Raw genomic sequence first — 22,006 nt, forward strand, 5'->3', positions numbered from 1 at the left:
ATGCCAATATTTTGAATCATTCCTTTTCATCCTGCAGATATTTGTACCCTAAGCTGATGAATCATGGTAAAGTTCTATGGTAGGTAAAGGCTGTATTTTTCTTTTGTTTCATGGGAGAGAAAAACAATGGCAAATTCATCACTTTGATCAAAATAGTTCTCTGACACAAAGTTTAGGAAACAGTATATACACAAAGCAGAAATCTAGAAATTTATTCTTTTAAAACTGTCGTTACCTGCCCCCACCTTGGAAAGTCTGCCTGCAATTAGTCTGGAACCCACTGTTCTACTCAGTGAGATCCATGAGTGCATGCACGTTATTTCTTTTCTCTGCACTTCAAGTGCCAAGCAAAATGCCTGGCACAGTCATCATCCTTTTGTTAAACACTGAGGGAACTAGGGGACTGCAGTATCAATCTCACTTTTTCCCATTCCCCCCCATATTTTTCCTCATCCTTGCTGAAATGGAGTAATTAGAATGCTGGAGAAATTTTCTGGCTAGAGCAATTCTAAGCTGGGGCAGTAACATCAAAAATACAACCACGAGAGATGCAAAAATTGTCTTTACTACCCAAGAAGCAGGTTGTAACAAATGAAAGGGACAGTTTGAGTCCGTTTTCCTGTTTGGCGTACGGTTTCATTGCAGTCATGGTCACACAGCTGGGTTCTCATCCTCCTCCACCTCAGGTCAGGTGGCAGCAACGAGCAGTGGTCCAGTCTATTGTGCTGCACTGGCAGTGGCATGTGGTTTCTCCCCGGATATCCCAGGAACCACAGCCATAGCCACAGGCACAGCCAGTGACAACCATCCCTACATGGGCACATGAGACACAGAAATTAGAATGCTTGGATTTTGAGACGAGGGAGGTATACGCCTACCATTTTTCATTTCTGTGCAGCCCAATGATAGATATAAGTTTTGCAGGGCTGAAAAGTAATTCAGTTTTAAGAGCCCTCTTTAAGGGGAAAAAATACAAAAATTACTAAAACAAATTTAGGTATAGGGCCATGGAAGAGATCTGTGAAAGTGAGGGGCCTGGGCATTTCTTTCCTTAGATTTATGATATATTTACCTCTATGCTAGCTCTACCCACCCAAACAAGGGAATAGATTGGGAGATGAATGACAGGGGGAAATGATAGGTGACAGATCATAACAGGACAACTGAGGGAAGGGAGGCTGGTGTGTGAAGTCATGAAAGGGAGGTGGGAAGGGAAGAGGCAGAAACTCAAGAGCCCTTGGTAGCATTGTTAAGGGAAATGAGAATGGGCAAGAGATCACTGGGAACCAAGAGTTATGACTCAACCCCAGGATAATACAAACATGAGACAGGGGAAAGGGATGATCAGGGGAGGGCATAGGGCATCTTACCCACCATTCCTCCTCATGGAGTTATTTACCTGCAGGGCACGAGGACAGTCTGCCTGAGCTTGTGATACTGACACATGACATCTTTTTTGTTGGAGAAGTACTTATCTCTGAATAGGAGAGAAGAAGGGATATTGCCCACGATATCTAACTCCCATAATCCCCTTCCAAATCTCCTTTTACCTCAGAGGTATCAATGTCCATAATCATGCTACTCACTAGCTTTTAAAGTTTAGTTTCCTCATTTGTAAAATGAAAGTAACAGTTGTACTTACTTCCTAATGTGAAAATTAAGTAATCTATGTAACGTTTGCATTATACTCCATTCATAATGAGTATTCGTAAGTTATAACTATCTTCCTCTTCATCACCAACATCATCAAGCTATTATCATCAGGGAAACCTGTAGTTTTAACTAGGAGTCCAAAAATGATATGGGAGTAGAGCTCAGGGCAGGAAGATTAAGCTTGAATGGACTTAATAGAAGTTGAGTATTTCAGGATGGAATAAACAAGTTAGGTTTAGGGATAGGAGGCATAATCAGGGGTTCTATCCCACTCCCTGCCCCCAGTCAATTACCTAAGCCATTGAGAACTTCTTTTATCTTTGTATCCACAATGGAGTCTAAGGAACATGGAGCAGTCTCTGGGATCATCAGCTGGACGAGGATGAGAAGGAGAAAAACGCAAGAGGTAGACTTCATCCTGTAGAACGGCAGTGTCCTGGGGATGGGAGGAAAAACAGAATGCTGACATCTCTGAGCTCCACTATGGTTGGGAAGGAAGAGAAAAAAACACATGGAGAGTTTCAAGAGAGAACAGACAGAGGAACATCAGTATCAGTATGGGAGAGCTTGGATCTCTCCCAAGTGGCTTGAAGAATTAGAGGGTAGCTGCAGAGCAAATTCACTCACCGAGAAGTTCAGAAATGGTCTATAAAGACTGATCAGGAAAGGTGGTTTTATATATTCTGCGGTATTGACCTGGAACCCCTCAACACACAAGCAAGAACAACATAAAAACACACTCCCCAGTACATATTCAAAGAAATGCCTGCTAGGGTGTGACACACAAATGTGATAAATTCAGTGTGTCTATGATAAGCAACAGCTGCTTTTGCTCTGGTTCTCAGCCAGAACTTTCTGTTCTTCCTCCTTTCTGTTCTTCCCTTTTCTTTCTTCTTGGCAACCCCAAAAGGCCAGCACCTAAGCCTTCTGTTAACATCCCCATATTAAAGGCCTTTTGTTTGCTCCTTCATCAGGAAGAGGTGACTTTAGGGTCTCAGCAGAGCCCTAATTGTCACCTGTGTAAACATCATTTTATTGTCTCTGGCTAATCCCATCTGTGAGAAAGTAACAGAAAATCTGATTAGCACTGGTTTATAAACAGGGAAGTTTATTGTTTAATTAACCATAAGCAGAGCCTTTGATTGCAAGGTTCTTGTTGGAGGTTCAATAGGGTCATTACCAGCCTGAACTTTACCCCTTTTTTCCTACAATCCTCAGTTCACTGGATTTTTATCCTTGATCACTCTCTTGATAGTCCCAAGGTGGCCGGCATCATGACAGCCTCGGCCAAGATCCTGAGCAGGAAGGAAGGAAGGACTGGGGTAAGGCCATTTTCTTTGGAGGCTTTGCCTTTTCATTTTCAAAGCAAGATTTCTCCCTAGAAACTCGAGCAGATTTTCCCTTATATTTCATTATTCCATTCTGGGTCACATGATCTCCCTTTCTAGTGTGGCTGAGAAATTGAGTAGATTTCTACAATCCCTTATATAAGACCCTTGGGCTCATAGGTGATTTATTCTCTAGGATGGGGCACATGGTCACCAGAATTGAATCCCATGATTCAAAAGCAAGATGAAGCAGAGAATGGCTGTTGGATCACCATTGTTGGAGGCAGTCAGGTGGGGAAACCCAGCCCTGCTGCTGCCTCTTTCCCTAAAGATGCCTCCAGGGACCAGCTATTTCTTCAACATATCTCTCTCAGGAAACTTTGAGAATGGGGCTCCATGACACTAGAAAAAGTCAAGGATGTTTCCTTAATGCCCAGGTAGGAGCTGAGGAGACAAAAGAGTGATAAAGAGCAGTAAAGAGCACAGACTTGTATTTACTATAAAAGTTGGGTAGAGTTGTCCCATTTGTTAATTCAATGACTATAAATCTTCTCTATATAAATTATGGCTCTGGTGACTCAGCAGTGGAGAATTTTTTGCCCACTTGAGACTATACTCTAAGGTGGAAGATAAATATATAATATGTCACATATTGAAAAATGCCTTGAAAAAAAGAAATGAAGTCAAGGCAATTGGATATACTTCTGCATTGTTGCATATAATGCAGTGTGTTCAGAGATGACATCTCAGAAAAGATAACTTATAAACAATGACCTGTAGTTGTGTGGGGTAAACCATAGAAAAAGCTGGGACAAATGTTTTAGGCTAAGGGGCAAGCAAATATAAAGGACCCAAGGCAGGGAGATGGTTGGTGTGTTGAAGGAATAGTAACAAAGGCAGTATGGCCAAAGAGAGTAAAATAAGTAAAGCAAAGAGAAGTGATGAAAGTGGTCAAAAACACAACTGGGGCCAGGTTGGGTATACAGCACTTGTAAACCAACATAAGGGCTCTGGGTTTTATTGTAAATTTCATGGGAAATTATTGGAGCATTTTGTTCAAGGAGTGATGATATGGCTTATTTATATAAGATCATTTATGTTTTATAAAGCTTACTAAGGCCACTGCTATGGAAGAGACAGAGGAAAACAGGTAAGCTAGGAAACCCAGCAGCAAGGTTTTGTACAGTTCTGGGTACCAAATGGTAGTCAGAACTGGGTAAATTTTCATTACGTAGAGAAGGTTGAGCCTCTTAAGTTTTACTGATGCACTGGGTATGACATATAGGCGAAAGAGAGTAATGAAAGATTGAGGTTATATTCTAAATAACTTGTTGAAGAATGATGCCATTTGCTGAAATGGGGACCCCTTGGGAAAGCATAGATATGGCAAGAACATTAAATTGTATTTAATCATAGTCAATTTAATATGCCTATTAGACATCTAGCTTCGAGGTGTGGCATAGGATTTGAGTATATAAGTCTGGGGTTCGAGGGAAAGGTGAGAGTCAGAGATATAAATTTGAAAAAAATCAATCCACAGATGAATATAGTAGCATAGATAATTTAATTAAAAGAGTAAGCGAGTCAAGAAAGTGATAGACTGGGAGGCAGATGTCCGAAAGAACATTGATTTAAGATTTGAATTGAACTGCATTGACTAATGGGTTTGTTGAGAATGGCAGGGAAAGAGAAGAGAACAGGATCACAAAAGAGTATGTTTGGGTTACAACGAGCATGGGCAACAGGGAGAGTGACCATAACCTCTGGGCAACACTTGTAGTCAGCAACATGCCTAGCATATTTGACACACAGAGGGGATTACTCTAACACTCCTCTCCCTTACATAACCAAGTTATTTCCAGTAATAATTATGCAATATTAATTATTTCTTTAAACTTTTTTTATTTTTTTATTTTTAAAGATTTTTATCTATTTGACAGAGATAGAGAGATCACAAGTAGGCAGAGAGACAGGCAAAGAGAGAGGGGAAGCAGGCTCCCCGCCAAGCAGACAGCCTGATGCGGGACTCGATCCCAGGACCCCGAGATCAAGACCCGAGCTGAAGGCAGAGGCTCAACCCACTGAGCCACTCAGGTGCCCCAATAATAATTATTTCTTAATTCATTCTCTAGTTTTAAAACAAATAAAAAACATTAAAAGAACAGATGTCAATTTTAAAGCTTATGTTTAAATTCAGCATAATATTTTTGTATGAATTAAAAATTTTACTTACTGAACAAAAAAATATTATACCACTCAGTTTGCATACTCTTTGGGTTTAAAATTTTAAACACAATTAAACTCCATATAATTACATAGAGTGACCAAATTAATGTAATTTAAATACCATTAATTATTCTTTACATTCACTTGTCTATCATTACTTATTTAGATTAAACTATCTAACTGCAGGAATACATAGCAGGATAGAAGTTGTAGACACAAAGGCAAACGTGAAAGTTTCTGAAGTGTTATGAACTTACCATAAAAATTGAAATGAAGGCATATCACAAACCCCAAGGTTGGTAGATGGAAGGAAATAATAATGATTAGAATAGAAATAAATGAAATAAAAACTGAAAAAAATAGAAAAAAAACAATAACATTATAAACTGGTTCTTTATTCGGCACCTGGGTGGCTCAGTTGGTTAAGCCTCTGACTCGTTTTTGGTTCAGGTTGTGATCTCATGACACAGGAGATCAAGCCCCTGTCAGGCTCCCTGCTCAGCAGGGTATCTGCTTCTCCCTCTGACTCTCTCTCTCTCTCTCTCAAATAAACAAATAAATCTTTTTTAAAAATTACTAGTCCTTTGAAAAAATAAACAAAATTGCTAAGCTTTTGGTCAGAGTCATAAAAAAAAAGTAGAGAGGGGACCTAAATAAATAAAATCAGAAATGAAAGAGGAAAGTAACAACTGACACCACAGAAGTACAAAGGATAATAAGAGACTACTAAAACAAATTATATGTCAACAAATTGGACTACCTTGAAAAAACGATAGATTCCTAGAAACATATAATATTTCAAAGCTGAGTCAGGATGAAATAGAAAATTTGAATACATTGATAACTAGTAATGAAATTGAATCATCAATCACAACAAACAAAAGTCCAGGACCAAATGGCTTCACAGGTGAATTCTACCAAGTAGTCAAAGAAGAGTCAATACCTATCCTCAAATGATTCCAAAAGATAGAAGAGGGAGGAAACCTTCAAATATATTCTATGAAGCCAGCATAACTCTCATACCAAAACAGATAAAGATACTACAGAAAAAAGAAAACTACCAGGCAACATCCTGATAAACATAGATGCAAAAAATCCTCAATAAAATATTAGCAAATCACATTCAGCAATACATTAAAAAATAATTCATCATAATCAAGTGGGACTTATTCCAGGAATACAAGGTTGGTTCAATATTCACAAATCAATCAACATGATACACCACACTAACAAGAGAAAGGATAAAAACCGTATGATCATTTCCATAGATGCAGAAAAAGCATTTGACAAAGTATAACATCCATTCATGATAAGAATTCTCAACAAAGTAAATTTAGAGGGAACATAGCTCAATATAATAAAAGCCATATATGATAAACCCATAGCTAATATCATACTTAATGTTGAAAAGCTGAGAGTTCCTCTAAGATCAGAAACAAGACAAGGATGTCCACTCCCACTTTTATTAAACATAATGCTAAAAGTCCTAACCATAACAATCACACATACACACACACACACACACACATGAATAAAAGGCATCCAAATTGGTAAGAAATAAGTTAAACTGTCACTATTAGCAGTTGACATGACACAATACATAGAAAACTCTGAAGACTCCACCAGAAAACTTAGAAGTAATAAATAAATTCAGTTAAGTTGCAAGATACTAAATTAACACACAGAAATCAATTGCATTTCTGTACACTAGTAACAAGGTAGCAGAAAGAGAAATCCGGAAAACAATCTATTTATAACTGTAATTAAAAGAATAAAGTACCTAGCATTCATTTAAACAAGGAGGTGAAAAACCTATAGTTCAAAAAGTATAAAACAATTATGAAGTAAGATGAAGACAACAAAAATGGAAAAATATTACATGTTCATGAATTAACATTGTCAATATGTCCATACTGCCCAAAGCAATCTGCAGATTCAATGCAATCCCCATCAAAATACCAACAGCATTTTTCGAACTGCATAATACTAAGATTTGCATAGAACCACAAAGGACCCTGAATAGCCAAAGCGATCTTGAGAAAGAAGAACAGAAATGGAGATTTCAAATATACTACAAAGCTATAATAGTCAAAACAATATAGTACTGACTCAAAAATAGATGCACAGATCCATAGAAGACAATAGAAAGCCCAGAAATAAACCCATGCTTAACTGGTCAATTATTCTATGACACAGGAGGCAATAATATACAATGGGAAAAGATAGTCTCTTCAATAAATGATGTTGGGAAAATTGGACAGCTACATGCAAAAGAATGAAATTGAACCACTTTCTAACAACATACATAAAAATAAACTCAAGTGAGTTAGCTAAATATGAGGCCTGAAATCATAAAACTTGTAGAAGAAAACATAGGCAGTAATCTCTTTGACATTGGCTTTAGCACGTTTTTCTAAATATGTTTCTTCAGGCAAGGGAAATGAAGGCAAAAATAAACTATTGGGAGTACACCAAAATAAAAAGATTTCACACAGTGAAGGAAACCAAAAGCAAAAAGGCAACCTACTGAATAGGAGATCTTTGCAATTGATACATATGATAAAGGGCTAATATCCAAAATGTATGACGAACTCATACAACTCAATATTATAAAAATGAGCAATTCAACCAAAACATGGACAGAGAATTTGAGTAGACATGTTTCCACAGACATGCAAATGACCAACAGACCCATGAAAAGATGCTTAACAGCAGTAATTACTAAGTAAATGCAAGTCAAAACCACAATGAGATATCGTCTCACACCTGTCAGAATGGCTAGACTCAAAAACACAAGAAATAACAATGCTGACAAGGAGGTGGAGAAAAGGGAACTCTTGTGCACTCTTGGTGGAAATGTAATCAGTATAGCCACTGTGGAAAACAGTATGGAAGTTCCTCAAAAAATTAAAAATAGATATACTATACAATCCAGTAATTCCCCTATTGGATATTTACCCAGTAATTCTCCTATTGGATATTTACCCAAAGGAAATAAAATACTAATTTGAAAATATATATGCATCTGTATGTTCATTGTAGCATTATTTACAGGAGGCAAGATATGGAAGTAACCCAAATGTCCATCAATAGATGAATGGATAAAGCTGATGTGGGGTGTATGTGTATATGTATATGTGTGTGTGTGTGTGTGTGTGTGTGTGTGTGTATGGAATATTAATCATAAAAAAGAATGAGCTCTTGCCACTTGTGACAACATGGTTGGATCTAGAGGGCATAATGCTAATTGAAACAAGTCAGTCAGGAAAAGACAAATACCATGTGATTTCACTTAAATGTAGAATCTTAAAAAAAAATGAATCAACCAATAAACCAACAAACAAAAAGTGGAAATAAACCCATAAATAGACAAAACAAACTAACTGTTGTCAGAGGAAAGGAGAGGGTGAGCAAAATGGTGAAGGAGAAAGGGAGATACAGGTTTCAAGTTACAGGATGAATAAGTCATAGGGATAAAAAGTACAGCATAGGGAATATAGTCAATGGTATTATAATAGTGTTGCATGGTGACAGATGGTAGCTACACTTGTGGTGAGCATAGCATAATGTATAGACTTGTTGAATCACTATGTTGTTCACCTGAAACTAATGTAACATTGTGTGAACTATATTTTGATTAAAAAAAAAAAATGAAGGTTGAGCTCTGAAACCTGGAACCCTTTCTCTGCCTTCTGACAACACTTTGTCTCTTCTATTTCCCCTTCCCCTGTTTCTACACCAAAGTGGGTGTGGCCTGCATGACTGGCCTCTAGACCATCCTTGGTTCCTCCTGCACCATGGCTCCTCCTCTCTTCACTGTCAGGGAGCAAGATGCACCCCCTAGACCTTCACACGTTCCACTCCAGATCACCCAACCCATGTCTGAGGTTGGATCCACTGTTTGCTTATTACTTCTTGGCTTACCTTTTGAATTTGTCAGAGTACAACTTGAAGCAACCTCCCTAAGAAAGGAGTGTAAAAGAGATAGAGGAGTCAAGATGGTGGAGGAGTAGCAGACTGAGATGGTATCAGGTCACAGTAGTTCAGCTAGATAGTTATCAAACCATTCCAAACACCTACAAACCCAACGGGAGATCAAAAAGAAGAAGAGCAGCAATTCTAGAAACAGAAAACCCAACAGTTTCTGAAAGGTAGGATGTGCAGAGAAGTGAATCCAAAGCTATGGGAAGATAGACCGCAGGGGGAGGGGCCGGCTCCTGACAAGTGGCAGAGCAATGGAGCACAAAATCTGAACCTTTAAAAGTCTGCTTCATTGAGGGACATTGCTCCAGAGGCTAAGCAGGGGTCCAGCCCTCGTGGGGACAGTGTGGTGTCAGGTCCCACGTGGTTACAGAAGGATCGGGGGTGTCTGAGTGCAGCAGAGCTCGCAGGTATCAGAGCAGGGAAGCTGACTACAGAGACAGAGCTAAGGAGTGAGCTCTCAGTTTGGGGTACCTTAAACTGTGATCTGTGGCAGAGCCAGACCACTGCTGTTTGAGCAGGGACTCCACAAGTGGCAGATCTGGGGAGACTCACCTTCCTTCTCTGGAGGCAGGAACCTGCTGGGTTTGGAGACTCCAAACAGGATTGTGTGCCAGAGACAGAAATGCTCAGTCACAGGCCGGGTGAGTTCAGAGCGCAGCCAGAGACCAGGGAGATGGGAGTGATTGAGCACTTTTCTCTGAGGGCACACTGAGGAGTGGGGCCCTGAGCTCTTGGCACCTCTGGGCTGGAGACTGGGAGGCTGCCATTTTCATTCCTGTCCTCCAGAGCTCTATGGAAAACGTTCAGGGGACAAAATTTCCCGAGAGTGAACTTAGCCTGGCTCCTGGCAAGAGTGGTGCAATTCCTCCTCGGGCAAAGATATTTGAGAATCACTGCAACAGGCCCCTCCCACAGAAGATCAGCAAGAACATCCAGCCAAGACCAAGCTCACCAATCAAGGAGAACAGCTGAACCCCAGAGCTAGGGGAAAGCAACACCTAGAATTCATGGCTTTTTCCCCATGATCCTTTAATCTTGCAAAGTTAATTAAATTTTATACATTTTATTTTCTTATTTTAATTTTTTTAACTTTTCCTCTCCTCTTTTAACGTTTTTTAACAATACCTTTCTAAAAAAATATTTTTAAACCTTCATTATTATAGTCTATTTTATCCTTCATTGTATCTAACTTTATTTTTTGTATAACATATAGGGATTTTTCTTCTAAAAAATTTTTGGGACACAATTTCTTCTAATAGATCAAAATATACCCTAAATCTAGCACAGGGCTTTGTTCTAGTCTCCAGCCTGAGAAAATTCACTCCACTTTCTTTTCTTTCTTTTTCCAACCAACTTATCCTATCAATTCATTTTTTTTAGAATTTTTTAAAAATTTTCATCCTTATAGTCATATTCCATCCCTTCATCATGTTTACCCTTATTTTTGTGTGTGAATATATATATTTATACACACACACACACACACACACACATATATATATATGTTTTTCTTTCTTTAAAATTTTGGGAAGTAGTTTTTTCTAAGAGACCAAAATATACCCAAAATCAAGTGGGTGGCTCTGTTCTATTCACCAGTCTAAGAATATATATAAATTTTTTTAAATTAAAAAAAAATTTTTTTAAAACTTTTTACCCCCTTTCTTCTCCCCCCAATTTGGAGTCCTTCTGAAGTGTTTAGCGTACATTTTTCTGGGGTCTTTGCCACTCTTTAAGTATTTTATTCTCTTGTTCATATATTCTCATCTGGGTAAAATGACAAGGCAGAAAAACTCACCACAAAAAAAAGAACAAGAGGCAGTACCGAAGGCCAGGAACCTAATCAATATGGACACTGGTAATATGACAGATCTAGAGTTCAGAATGACAATTCTCAAGGTGCTAGCGGGGCTCGAAAAAGGCATAGAAGATATTAGAGAAACCCTGTCTGGAGAAATAAAAGCCCTTTCTAGAGAAATAAAATAACTAAAATCTAACCAAGCTGAAATTAAAAAAGCTATTAATGAGGTGTAAAATGAAGTCTCTGACTTCTAGGATAAATGAGGCAGAAGAGAGAATTAGTGATATAGAAGACCAAATGATGGAGAATAAAGAAGCTGAGCAAAGGAGATAAACAACTATTGGATCATGAAGGGAGAATTTGAAAGATAAGTGATACCATAAGACAAAACAAAAATAGTAGGAGATCAGAAAAACCAATAGCTACAGGAAGTTTGCAGGTCTTTCAAACACAAGTTTCTAGTTGTTTGTTTTTTGAGGTGGAAAGTTCTTTGATGAGGTATGGAAGTGCTACTATTTCATCTTTTGGATTCATATTCTTTAGAAACTACATGAAAAACCAATCAGGTTGATATCAAATGTAAAAACTGAAATGCAGGGGTGCCTGGGTGGCTAAGTCAGCTGGGCATCCAACATTTAATCTCACCTCAGGTCTTGATCTCAGGGTTGTGAGTTCAAGCCCAGCGTTGGGCTCCATGCTGGGCCTGGAACCTATTAAACAAACAAAACTGAAATGCAGATAAAAATTGAGATGCTGACTCTGGAAAACAGTATGGCGATTCCTCAAAAAGTTAAAAATAGAACTACAATCCAGCAATTGTACTACTAGGTAAATACCTAAAAAATACAAAAATACTAATTCAAAGTGATACATACACCCCAATGTTTATAGCAACATTATCTATAATAGCCAAATTATGGAAGCAGCACAAGCGATCATCGACAGATAAATGGATAAAGATGTGGCACACACACACAGGTATATTATTCAGCCATAAAAAAGAATAAAATCTTGCCATTTGCAACAACATGGATGGAGCCAGAAAGTATAATACAAAGTGAAATAAGTCAGTCAGAGAAAGACAAGTACCATATGATTTCACTTATACGTGGAATTTGAGAAACAAAACAAATGAGCATAGAGGGGAAAAAAAAAGAGAGATAAAGGCAAACCAAGAAACAGACTCCTAACTATAGAGAACAAAGTGATGGTTATCAGGGGGAAGGTGTGGATGGGATGGGTTAAACAGGTGATGGGGATTAAGAAGGGCGCTTGTCATGAGAAGCAGTGGGTATTATAAGTAAGTGTTGAATCACTAAATTGTACACTTAAAACTAATATTTCACTGTGTGTTAACTACCTGGAATTTAAGTAACAACTTTCTAAAAAATTGAGAGTGTGACCCACCCTGAGCAGAGATTTGTCACAGATTTACTTCAAGACAGGGCAATACATTTCTCAAAAATGATCTTGGAATCCACTCAAGGGTTACAGAGGTACCTCATTAACACTGCAGAGTTCTGCATTATCAAACAGAAGGGGAAAAATGGTTCTATAAAACTTGATGTGTTGATGCTTTCAATTAGCTGTGAAACCATAAAATCTGTTCACTCATCAAGATTCCACTCAAGTGCAAGTCGGTTGTTAGAAGAAAATTTACATTCCAGTGTCCAAAAAGAGTATCCCTGAGTGGCCCAGTGAATTTATCTGTCCCAAGGATCAGTAACTGGAACATCCAGGTCCTTCGGATGGTAGAAATGTCTACTAGATAACAGTATGTTCTTGGCATTTGTTGTTAAGTTAGTTGTGTAATGCTAAGCTAACAGACTTACTGATGGGTGTGGACAAAAGCAGAAGTGAAAGACAGAGATGCTGGGTGGAGATGATTGCCAAAAGGGACACTGGAGGGAATAATGAAAGAAGAGAGTCTGGAGAAGAGAATAGAGAAAAGGAGGTGAAAAGAAAGAGGTTGTGAGCATGGTGGAGGCTAAAGGAGGAATAGACCTGTGGATTTTCCTGAAAGTAGATAGCATTTGGTGGAATGGTTTAAAGGTGACATAGGTCAAGTCTGCACTATTAGATTCACTCTGGGATCACCTGTCATTGCAGCCATCCTAGCTCAGTGCTCTCTTCTATACTTGTTATTTTGTCTGTGTCTGTGAGAAAGAGTCTTAATGGAAAGACCTTTCCTTAATTATCATTATATTAGTCTCTTTATCCTACGGACAAGTAGTTACTATAAATGTGAGCACTTAAAAGTGATAAAATAATTATGTCTCGCAAGTCAAAGAGACCAAGTCTGGTTGGGGAGAAGAAATGGGAGGGAAGGGCAGGGAAGGGAGAGAATGAAGGAAAGGAAATGAAAAAGGAAAAGGAAAAGGAAAATGGAAGGGAAAGGGAAAGGGAAAGGAAAAGACAAGAAGAAAGGAAAAAAAAGTTATATGTTCAAGAGAATGTAGAGGAGAGGTGGGGAAAGAAAACTAGAATTAATTTTATGGCAGAAATGGATCATAAAGGCTTAGAAAAGTTAATATTTTCTGGATGTTGGTGTAGAGCTAAATGAGGAGAACATGAGGTATAAGAGCCAGGGACATTAGACAACCCACTACTTGAAATAATGCACTACTGCATTTGGAGTATGCCAGGATTGATACTTTTACACCAAAACTCAGTGCTTGTCCTTATAGAGTTAACAGAAATATCCTCATGGCATATTTCAGTAACATGATATATTTCAGCAGCATGAGAATCTCTAGCTTGGCTCTCAACTTGAAGCAGGACAGAACCAGATAGGAAGGTAAAATAAATTCTTAGGCCAACATTCATCCATTCATTTATTCAACCAGCCAAGCAAAAACCACTGACATCTGCCATGTGCCAGATACTATGTAAGGGCTGGAGATATAGAGAAGAATTAAGAAATGATTCTTGCTCCCAAACTACTTAAAATCTGCTAAGGTATCAGATGTCAAGGAAGAGAAGCAACTGGGCACAGCAGAGATACTTACTGATGCCTAATTATTAGACTATGAACTTACAATGTATCTACAGTGAGGTCCTTACACTCTAAGTCATTTATGGCACCACTACTAAGAATAAGCAAGGAATATGATTTCTTCTCCATTTTTTCTTCTTGATATTTCCAGAGAGACAAACAGTAGACTGGGTTGGTGAGAGAATATAAATGGCTGATAAAAGTGGGAAAAAATGTTCAAAGTTGTTGACAATGATACACAAATTGAGATAGCTACGAATGTCAGTTTTACCTCTCAGATTCACCAGGGTTATGGAAAAGGGGAAAACAGGGATTCCTTATATTTTTCTCTTTTTTCAAAAACTTTATTTTTTCAGTGTTCCAAGATTCATTGTTTATGCATCACACCCAGTGCTCCATGCAACACGTGCCCTCCTTAATACCCACCACCAGGCTCACCCAAGCCTCCCATCCTTATATTCTGCTGGGAACATACAATTATTTTAAATTTTTTATGGGAGGTCTTTTGGCAAAATATCTCAAAGTTGTCTTTTTTTTTTTAGTTTGTTGAAATTTTAAAATTTACTTTTATTTTTATTTTTTAAATTGTTTATTTTTTATTGTGTTATGTTAGTCACCATACATTAGTTTTTGATGTAGTGTTCCAAGATTCATTGTTTATGTACCACACCCACTGCTTCATGTAATACATGCTCTCCTTAATAAACACCACCAGGCTCACCCATACCCCACCTTGTTCCCCTTTAAAACCCTCAGTTTGTTTCTCAGAGTCCACAGTCTCTCATGGTTCAAAGTTTTAAAATATATTTCTTCTGACCCAGCAATTCTACTTTATGAACTTAACCTTAAAGAAATAGTCAGAGATGTGCACAAAGATTTATATGAAGAAGTTCACTATATGATTATTTATAAGTAGCAAAAACATGCAAAATATATAAATATGAACATTAAATATGAGATATAGGTACAGTATGAGAAAATGTTTAGGATTAAAATCAGGGAACAAAACAGTATGTATTTTTTTTACCTGATGTAAAGATGTATAGAAAAATGCTGGATGTACATACATTGATGATAGTAACAGTCATTTTCTTGGGTGGTGAGAGTAAGGGTGATTTTTATTTCCTTATTTATAATTATTGCTACATTTTCCACTGTTTCCAGTTATAATGTTTTACTTTTTAAAATCATTTTAAAAGTTATCTACAGTAGGTGGAGGTAAAGAGAACAGCAAACAGCCCTCTAATTCCTGCACACATATCTCTGACTTTGCTGTGCCTCCCATCAAGAGATAATCTATTTTCTCACCTCCTAACTCTGCTCTGGACTTGTAACTTACTTCGACCAATGGATGTGGCAGAAATAATGGAGAACTTCTGCGGTTAGGCTCTAAGAAGCCTGTGGCTTCCACTTTGTTCCCTTGAAGTGCTGCTCTGAAACCACTATGTAAGGAAACCAGTATAGCCTACTAGAAGATAAGAGGCCTTTCGGAGGAGAACCAAGGTCCTCTAGTCAACAGCCAGGGCCAACTGCCGGACATCGGTGAAGGAGTCAGGGACTCTCTCCAGTTGAATGCAGTAAAATGAGTGAGGCCATATGAGCCTAGCAGGAAAACCTTCCCATCAACACACAGAACCATGAGAAATAATAAATCATTGTTTCAAGCACTAAGTTTTGGGGTGAATTGCTACCCAGAAATAAATATGAAACAGGCAAATAACCATTAGTTAAAAAAAAAAAAAGAAGAAGAAGAAGAAGAAGAAGAAGAAGAAGAAGAAGAAGAAGAAGAAGAAGAAGAAGAAGAAGAAGAAGAAGAAGAAGAAGAAGAGGAAGTCTTAGTCTGGTGGTTGTCAATCTAGCTTCCAAGAATCTTGAAAATATTGCCTCAGAATTTGAAATGGAAACATTATGGCTGCCATTGTACAGTTTCTGCTTTGGAAGAATGACTGGTGAGAAGAGACTGGTGTTCTGCAAATGGTCAGGAAATAGATAGTGAGTATGTTTTTGTATATGTGCAGTTTTTCCTCACTCAAAGAGCACAATTTTTCTAAAATATCTGCAGATGGCTCAAAATGGACCCCCAGCTGGCTGTCAGCAGATTCTTGAATCCTCCTTCCTGTGAGTGCTGCTGAAGGCACTGCTTGGCCAGATTCCTACATCTCTTTCAGAACTTTGTTACCCAGTGGAAATTCCAGGGGTAGAGAAGAAGGAGAGTGCTATACTATTTTTGAAGATATTCTCAAAACCTTTATTTCTTATCTAGAGAAATAAGGAATACTCAGCAGAAACAGTACAAAAAGACTCTGAACTCTTTCCTCTTGATGTCTATATGGGGAAATTTCCAAGATATCTTCCAAACGGTTTGACCCCCCAGTCATCCACATATCATTATAGGCGTGAAAACTTGAAGATAAGTCCTATGAGGCTGTCTCAGATGTCAGCCTGAGTTCAGCAGTAGAGTGATAGAGCAAACAGGCCATTAGAGATGATCTAATTCTACCCCATCATTCAAAAGACAACTCCGTCTAAGACCGAGACAACAGTTGTGGCTGACTTTAGGTCACAAATGAGCAACTATACAGGCACAAAGCTGGGAGCAAACCCAGGTCTCTCTGTTTCTCTGCTTTGTACTCTGTATGATAATGTATCACTTCTTCAAGCCTAAGAGAGATCAGAGAGGTGGGATGAGACATTGCCTTTGTTAACTGTAGGTACATTTCACATTTCAGTGGGATTGTTGGTTGTAAAAGAGGAAAGTCCAGAAAGTCATACAGCCAAAATGTTTTATGCAACAATATAATGAAACCATAAAATAAAATGCCAGTGATTCCTTTCTCTGGGTGCAAGGATGTTGGAGACCACCGAGAACAAAGGCTGTTCAGATCCACTTGCATAGGTCGTGTTCTCTACAGCAAAGGTGCTTCCAAAGCCAGATGTCTGGGGATGTCTATTGACTCACTCCTCTCCTTCTGGGTAATTGTTATTTATTATAAAGCTTTGCAGGAACATGTGGGGGTTGGGGGAAAGAATTCTGACAACTGCTAGTTTCAATATTTAATTTTTTGCAGTTCATCTCCCCCAAATGTAATCCTCATGAATGTCACACTCACTGACATATTCCTCCACAATCAGTCCCCATTATTATTTTGTCTCTTCAAAGCTGAGCCCTGGCCAGGAGCCCCAGAGGTGGGGATGAGGGTTTCAAAACCATGTCAGCAAATACAGGAATGGTGATCTATTGTCACATGCCCAAATCTGACAGTCGTGCCCACAAATCAGAGTCCAGGAGTTAGTTTTGCTCTGAGGTCCTTTCCTTCTTTCTACTATACTTCCTCCTTGGAACTAAGAACTTCTGGCCCAGAATGAAGGGAAGAATTTAAACCACTGGCTCTTTCTGGAGCTTTCTGATGCCAACCAAGACATCTGGGGTGTGACCTCAGCACTCTCTTTTTGGCATCAGGTTTGGACCAAGGCTCCATGATGTCTGAGCTTGCTTTAGTCCTGACAGCCTTCAGTTTTTGTTGGTCCTCTGAGTTCTCATTTATCTCACTCTACTGCCAGCAAGATAATAAGTTATGCTTGTACAAATCTGGCAAGGCCCCAGGCTGTTTTGGGGGCTGTCACTTTTTTTGGCATGAAGTCCTGTCTACTTGCTCTTGGGGCCTGGCCTGGAGGTCTGGTGGTAGGATTAGAGGTCTGGACAATGTGTAGATCAAGAGCTGGAAAACCTGTAACCTCATTCACCCCTTGTTTTTGGAGAAACTTTTCATTAAGGTCAAAGGCATACATGCCATTTAGAGCAGGAGTCAGAACCCAAGAAGTCAGGAGTTGAGCAGGCCCTGAGACAAAATGAGGGGTAAAAGCATAACTGGGAGCAAAGGAAGAAGGTGTAATAACACAAAGAATGCAAATTTTGGCTGAAGAGCTTGGCCCGAACACTGTTTTTTCTAAAAAACCAAATTAGTTGCCCACACAAAACTGTAGGATATTTCACATTCAAATCCAAATTTCCATCTCTTCTTGAGGTACCATGTGGGCCCTCAGCTCAGGTAGGGGAGCTGTCCCATCTGGAGCTTTCTCTCCAAGCACTTCTACCAGATGAAAGTGCTCATTTCAGGTTTGCATTTCTTGGTCTTCAATTTCTATTTTCTTCACAAAGCCTTGGCTAGAGTACAAAAGACACACACTTCCCTTTTCTCTGAGATTTTGTTTTAAGGAATGCTTATTGTTTAAGTCAAGGACTAGTATTTGAGAAAATGGAATTCTGACTAGTATTTGAGAAAATGGAATTCTGACGCTGTTTTTATTTCATATTGTGATTTTCTTGTTCCCCAAATCTTTCATCCAAATCACACACCTGAGCCTGTTCTTTGGGGAGAAATAATGTGTAAAAGCCCATGCTCGGCCCTAGTGTCACCATTTTAAGGAGCTAAAAATCGGTTTTCCAAGCAATTTCTTTCTTTGAAGGACCCTTGTTGTGTGCCGCTCCAAAATGAAAGCATAAGAAGATCTTAAACTCACCTGCTTCACAGATACCTAAAATTTATACGTACTTACACCTATTCTATAATTCCATATAGATTTATACAGAACTGCTGGAACTCTCTCCTTCACTCCTGGGGTCGGACTTGCACTCCAGGTCACAGCTCCCCCAGGCGCTTGGCCCTCATTTCTTCTCCTTGGGCCTTCTCCCTAATAAAACTCTGGGGGTGCCGAATCCCATCTTGGCAGCAGCAGCTCAGACTATTCAAAATACCACAAAGTGTTTTACTATTTTCCCATTGTGTAAGGATGCTGGCATAAAAAACACACTTAAAAGTGTCACCAAATTCATAAGCAGTTTTTGGTTTTTATGTATTTACATTTACACCTCGCATATTTGCACTTCTTTTCAACTCTCCTGCTGTCAACCCTCCTCCAGATTTCTGTCATCTTTCCCCAGGCTTATTGATCCCCCAAGGGTCTCCTTGAATGTGTCTTTGCTCCCTCTCACTCATTCCCCCCATGGTACTCAGGGAATGCTTCCTAAATGCAAATCTGTAGCAAACAAAATCTTTCCTAGTTCTTTTACTGAATGAGCAGGATTTGGTAGGATAAAATTATTATTCAATTCTCTTTCTTCCCCTGGCCCTTCAAACCTAATTGTCTGTGCCTAGTCATTCTCCATTTTGGATGAAATCTTGGGCAGGTTCTGCAGCTTGTTTGACTACTCCAGAAATAACCAAAGAGGCCCTTTGATTTGACATGTAAATCCAGTTCCATCTAATTCTTTCCTAACTAGTTGAGTTATAGCTAAATGAAGTGTGTGCTGCTGGCCTCCCTGACCCCAACGAGGGACCATATCAGTCTGGAAGGCTCCCATGGGAGGGGCCTTTGCACTTACTTTCCCAACCAGGCTCAGTTCCACTCATCTTCAAGTCACATAAATGTCACTTCCACAAGGGAGATTTCTCTCTATGATTTCATCTTAAACCTTAACTAATGGTAATTATGTAGTTATTTCTATGAATCATTGTTTTATGTTTCTCTCTCCCACTAGACTATAATCCCCATGAAGGCAGAGGTTATGTTTATCTTGTTCGTGGTCCAGGTCCTTAATAATATTCTCTCAAGAAATATGCATTTTGATAAATCAATATGAAAAATGTTTCTTTGTGAATACTGGAAAGTATGACATCTATCATGGAAGTGTAAAGGATGTTTAAAAGAGGTCTTTTTTTACCATAGTATAGTTGACACACAATGTTACATTAATTTCAAGGGTACAACATAGTGATTCAGCAATTCTATATGCTGTGCTCACCACAAGAGTTGCTACCACCTGTCACCATATAATCCTACTACAATACCATTGACTATATTCCCTGTGCTATACCTTTCATCTCTGCGACTTACTTACCTTATAACTGGAAACCTCTATCTCTCACTCGTTTTTACCCATAAGCACCTTCCCCCTCACAAACCACCAGTTTGTTCTCTGTACTTATAGATCTGTTCCTGCTTTTTGTTTGTTTATTTGTTTTGTTTTTCAGATTCCACATAGAAGTTAAAGTCTTTCTCTGACTTGATTCGCTTAGCATATTATCCTCTAGGTCCATCCATGTTCTTACAGGTGACATGATCTCATCCTTTTTTATGGCTGAGTAATATGCCATTCCATTCCAAATATATATATACACCTACACAAAACTTGTTTATATAACTGCCCCCCCTTTTTAATCTATTCTTCTATCCGTGGACACCAAGTTTGCTTCCAGTGCCTTGGTTATAATACATGATGCTGTAATAAACACAGGGGTCATATGACTTTTCAAATTTGTATTTTTGTTTTCTTTGAGTAGATACCCAAAGTTCTATTTTTAATTAAACTCCATACTCTTCTTCACAGTGACCATACCATTTTACCTTCCAACCAACTGTGCACAAATTTGCTTTTTTCTATATATCCATTTCAACACCTGTTTTTTATTGTCCTTTTGATACTATCTATTCTCACTGGTGTGAGAATATATCTTGTGGTTTTGATTTGCATTTCCTTGATGATTAGTGGTGTTGAGAATCTTTTCATGTATGTCTTCTTTGGAAAACTGTTTAGGTTCTCTGATGATTTTTAAATAGGATTATTTGTTTTGGTATTGACTTCTCTAAGTTCTTTATATATTTTGGATAATAATTCCTTTTTAGATATATTAATATATTTGATCAATTTCTACCTTTATGTTGTCAGTTTAAGATCTGCTTTATGTATTTAAGTGCTGTTATGTTGGATGCATAGATATTTACAATTATTATATTTTCTTTTTGGATTTATCCCTTTATTATAGAATGCCTTTCTTTGTCTCTTGTTACAGTCTTTGTTTTATATCAGTCTTATATCAGTTTTGTCTGATATAAGCATTGCTATTGTGAATTTTTTTTTTTTGCTTTCATTTGCATGAAACATCTTTTCCCACCATTTTACTTTAGTCTATATGTATCTTTAGGTCTGAAGCAAGTCTCTTGTAGGCAATATATAGACGGGTCTTTGTTTTTATCCATTCAATCATCCTATCTCTTTTGATTGGAACATTTAGTCGGATTTACATTTAAAATATTTGTTGGTAAGCAGGTACTTATTGCCATTTTGTTTATTGTTTTATGGTTATTTTTGTAGGGCTTCTCTCTTCCTTTCTTCTTCACTTACTCTCTTTCCCTGTCATTTGATGGCTTTCTTCAAAGTGTTATACTTGGATTTCTTTCTCTATTTTTGGGTATCTAGTATTTTGATTTGTAGTTACCACTGGGGTTATCTATAACATCCTATGTATATAACAGTCTCTATTAAGCTGATAGTGGCCTAAGTTTGAACACTTTCTAAAAGCACTAAATTTTTACTCCCTTCTCCATGTTTTATGTATATGATGAAATATTTTGCATATTTTATTCTGTGTATTTCTTGACTGATTTTGCAGATATGATTGATTTTATTACTTTTGAATTCTAACCTTTATACTGGCTTTATCAATAATTAATCTGCTATCTTTACTATGTGTTTGCTTTTACCTGTGAAATTTTTTCCGTTTCTAATTTTCTTTTAGTATGGCCTTTTCTTTTCACTTAAAGAATTCACTCTAACATTCCTTGTAAGGCTGGTTTAGTGGTAATATATTCCTTTAGCTTTTGTTTGTCTGAAAAACTCTTTATCTCTCCTTTAATTTTGAATGATAACCTTGCTGAATAGAGTTAATTGTAGGTTTTTATTGTTTTTTCTTTTCACCACTTTGAATATACCTTGCCACTCTCTTCTTGCCTGCAAACTTTTTCCTGAAAAATCAGCAAACAACCTTATGGGGTTTCCCTTGTATGTAACTGTTTCTTTCAATGATTTTAAAACTCTTTGTCATTACGTTTTGCCATTTGGCTTATAATGTGCCTTGGTATGGACCTCTTTGTGTTAACCTGTTGGGTTCTCTGTGATTCCTAGGTCTGTGTTTCTGTTTCCTTCCCCAGATTAGGAAATGTTCAGTATTATTTAAGTAATTT

The 22,006-nt window shown here is 38.1% G+C and overlaps 1 protein-coding gene across 1 annotated transcript; it reads right to left on the minus strand.

Annotated features, from left to right (window-relative positions):
- Positions 1–544: 544 nt before the first annotated feature.
- RETNLB (resistin like beta) lies at positions 545–2,094 on the minus strand. The gene is made up of 3 exons (XM_047747366.1): positions 1,947–2,094; positions 1,400–1,477; positions 545–810 (listed from the first exon to the last, which is right to left on the minus strand). The coding sequence occupies exons 1-3, from the start codon at positions 2,068–2,070 to the stop codon at positions 683–685; spliced, it is 330 nt and encodes a 109-aa protein (XP_047603322.1). The 5' UTR covers positions 2,071–2,094; the 3' UTR covers positions 545–682.
- Between the last annotated feature and the right edge of the window lie 19,912 nt (positions 2,095–22,006).

The sequence above is a fragment of the Lutra lutra genome, chromosome 1 (assembly GCF_902655055.1).
Source record: "Lutra lutra chromosome 1, mLutLut1.2, whole genome shotgun sequence".
NCBI classification, from domain to species: Eukaryota; Metazoa; Chordata; class Mammalia; order Carnivora; family Mustelidae; genus Lutra; species Lutra lutra.

Bases quoted from the DNA above. Each gene is read 5' to 3' on its own strand.
- RETNLB (XM_047747366.1), bottom strand. From the start codon at position 2,070: ATGAAGTCTACCTCTTGCGTTTTTCTCCTTCTCATCCTCGTCCAGCTG. The intron at 1,478-1,946 runs GTAATTGACTGG...TCTCCTATTCAG, and splicing joins AGAAGTTCTCAATGGCTTAG to AGATAAGTACTTCTCCAACA. The intron at 811-1,399 runs GTAAATAACTCC...GTGCCCATGTAG, and splicing joins ACTGTCCTCGTGCCCTGCAG to GGATGGTTGTCACTGGCTGT.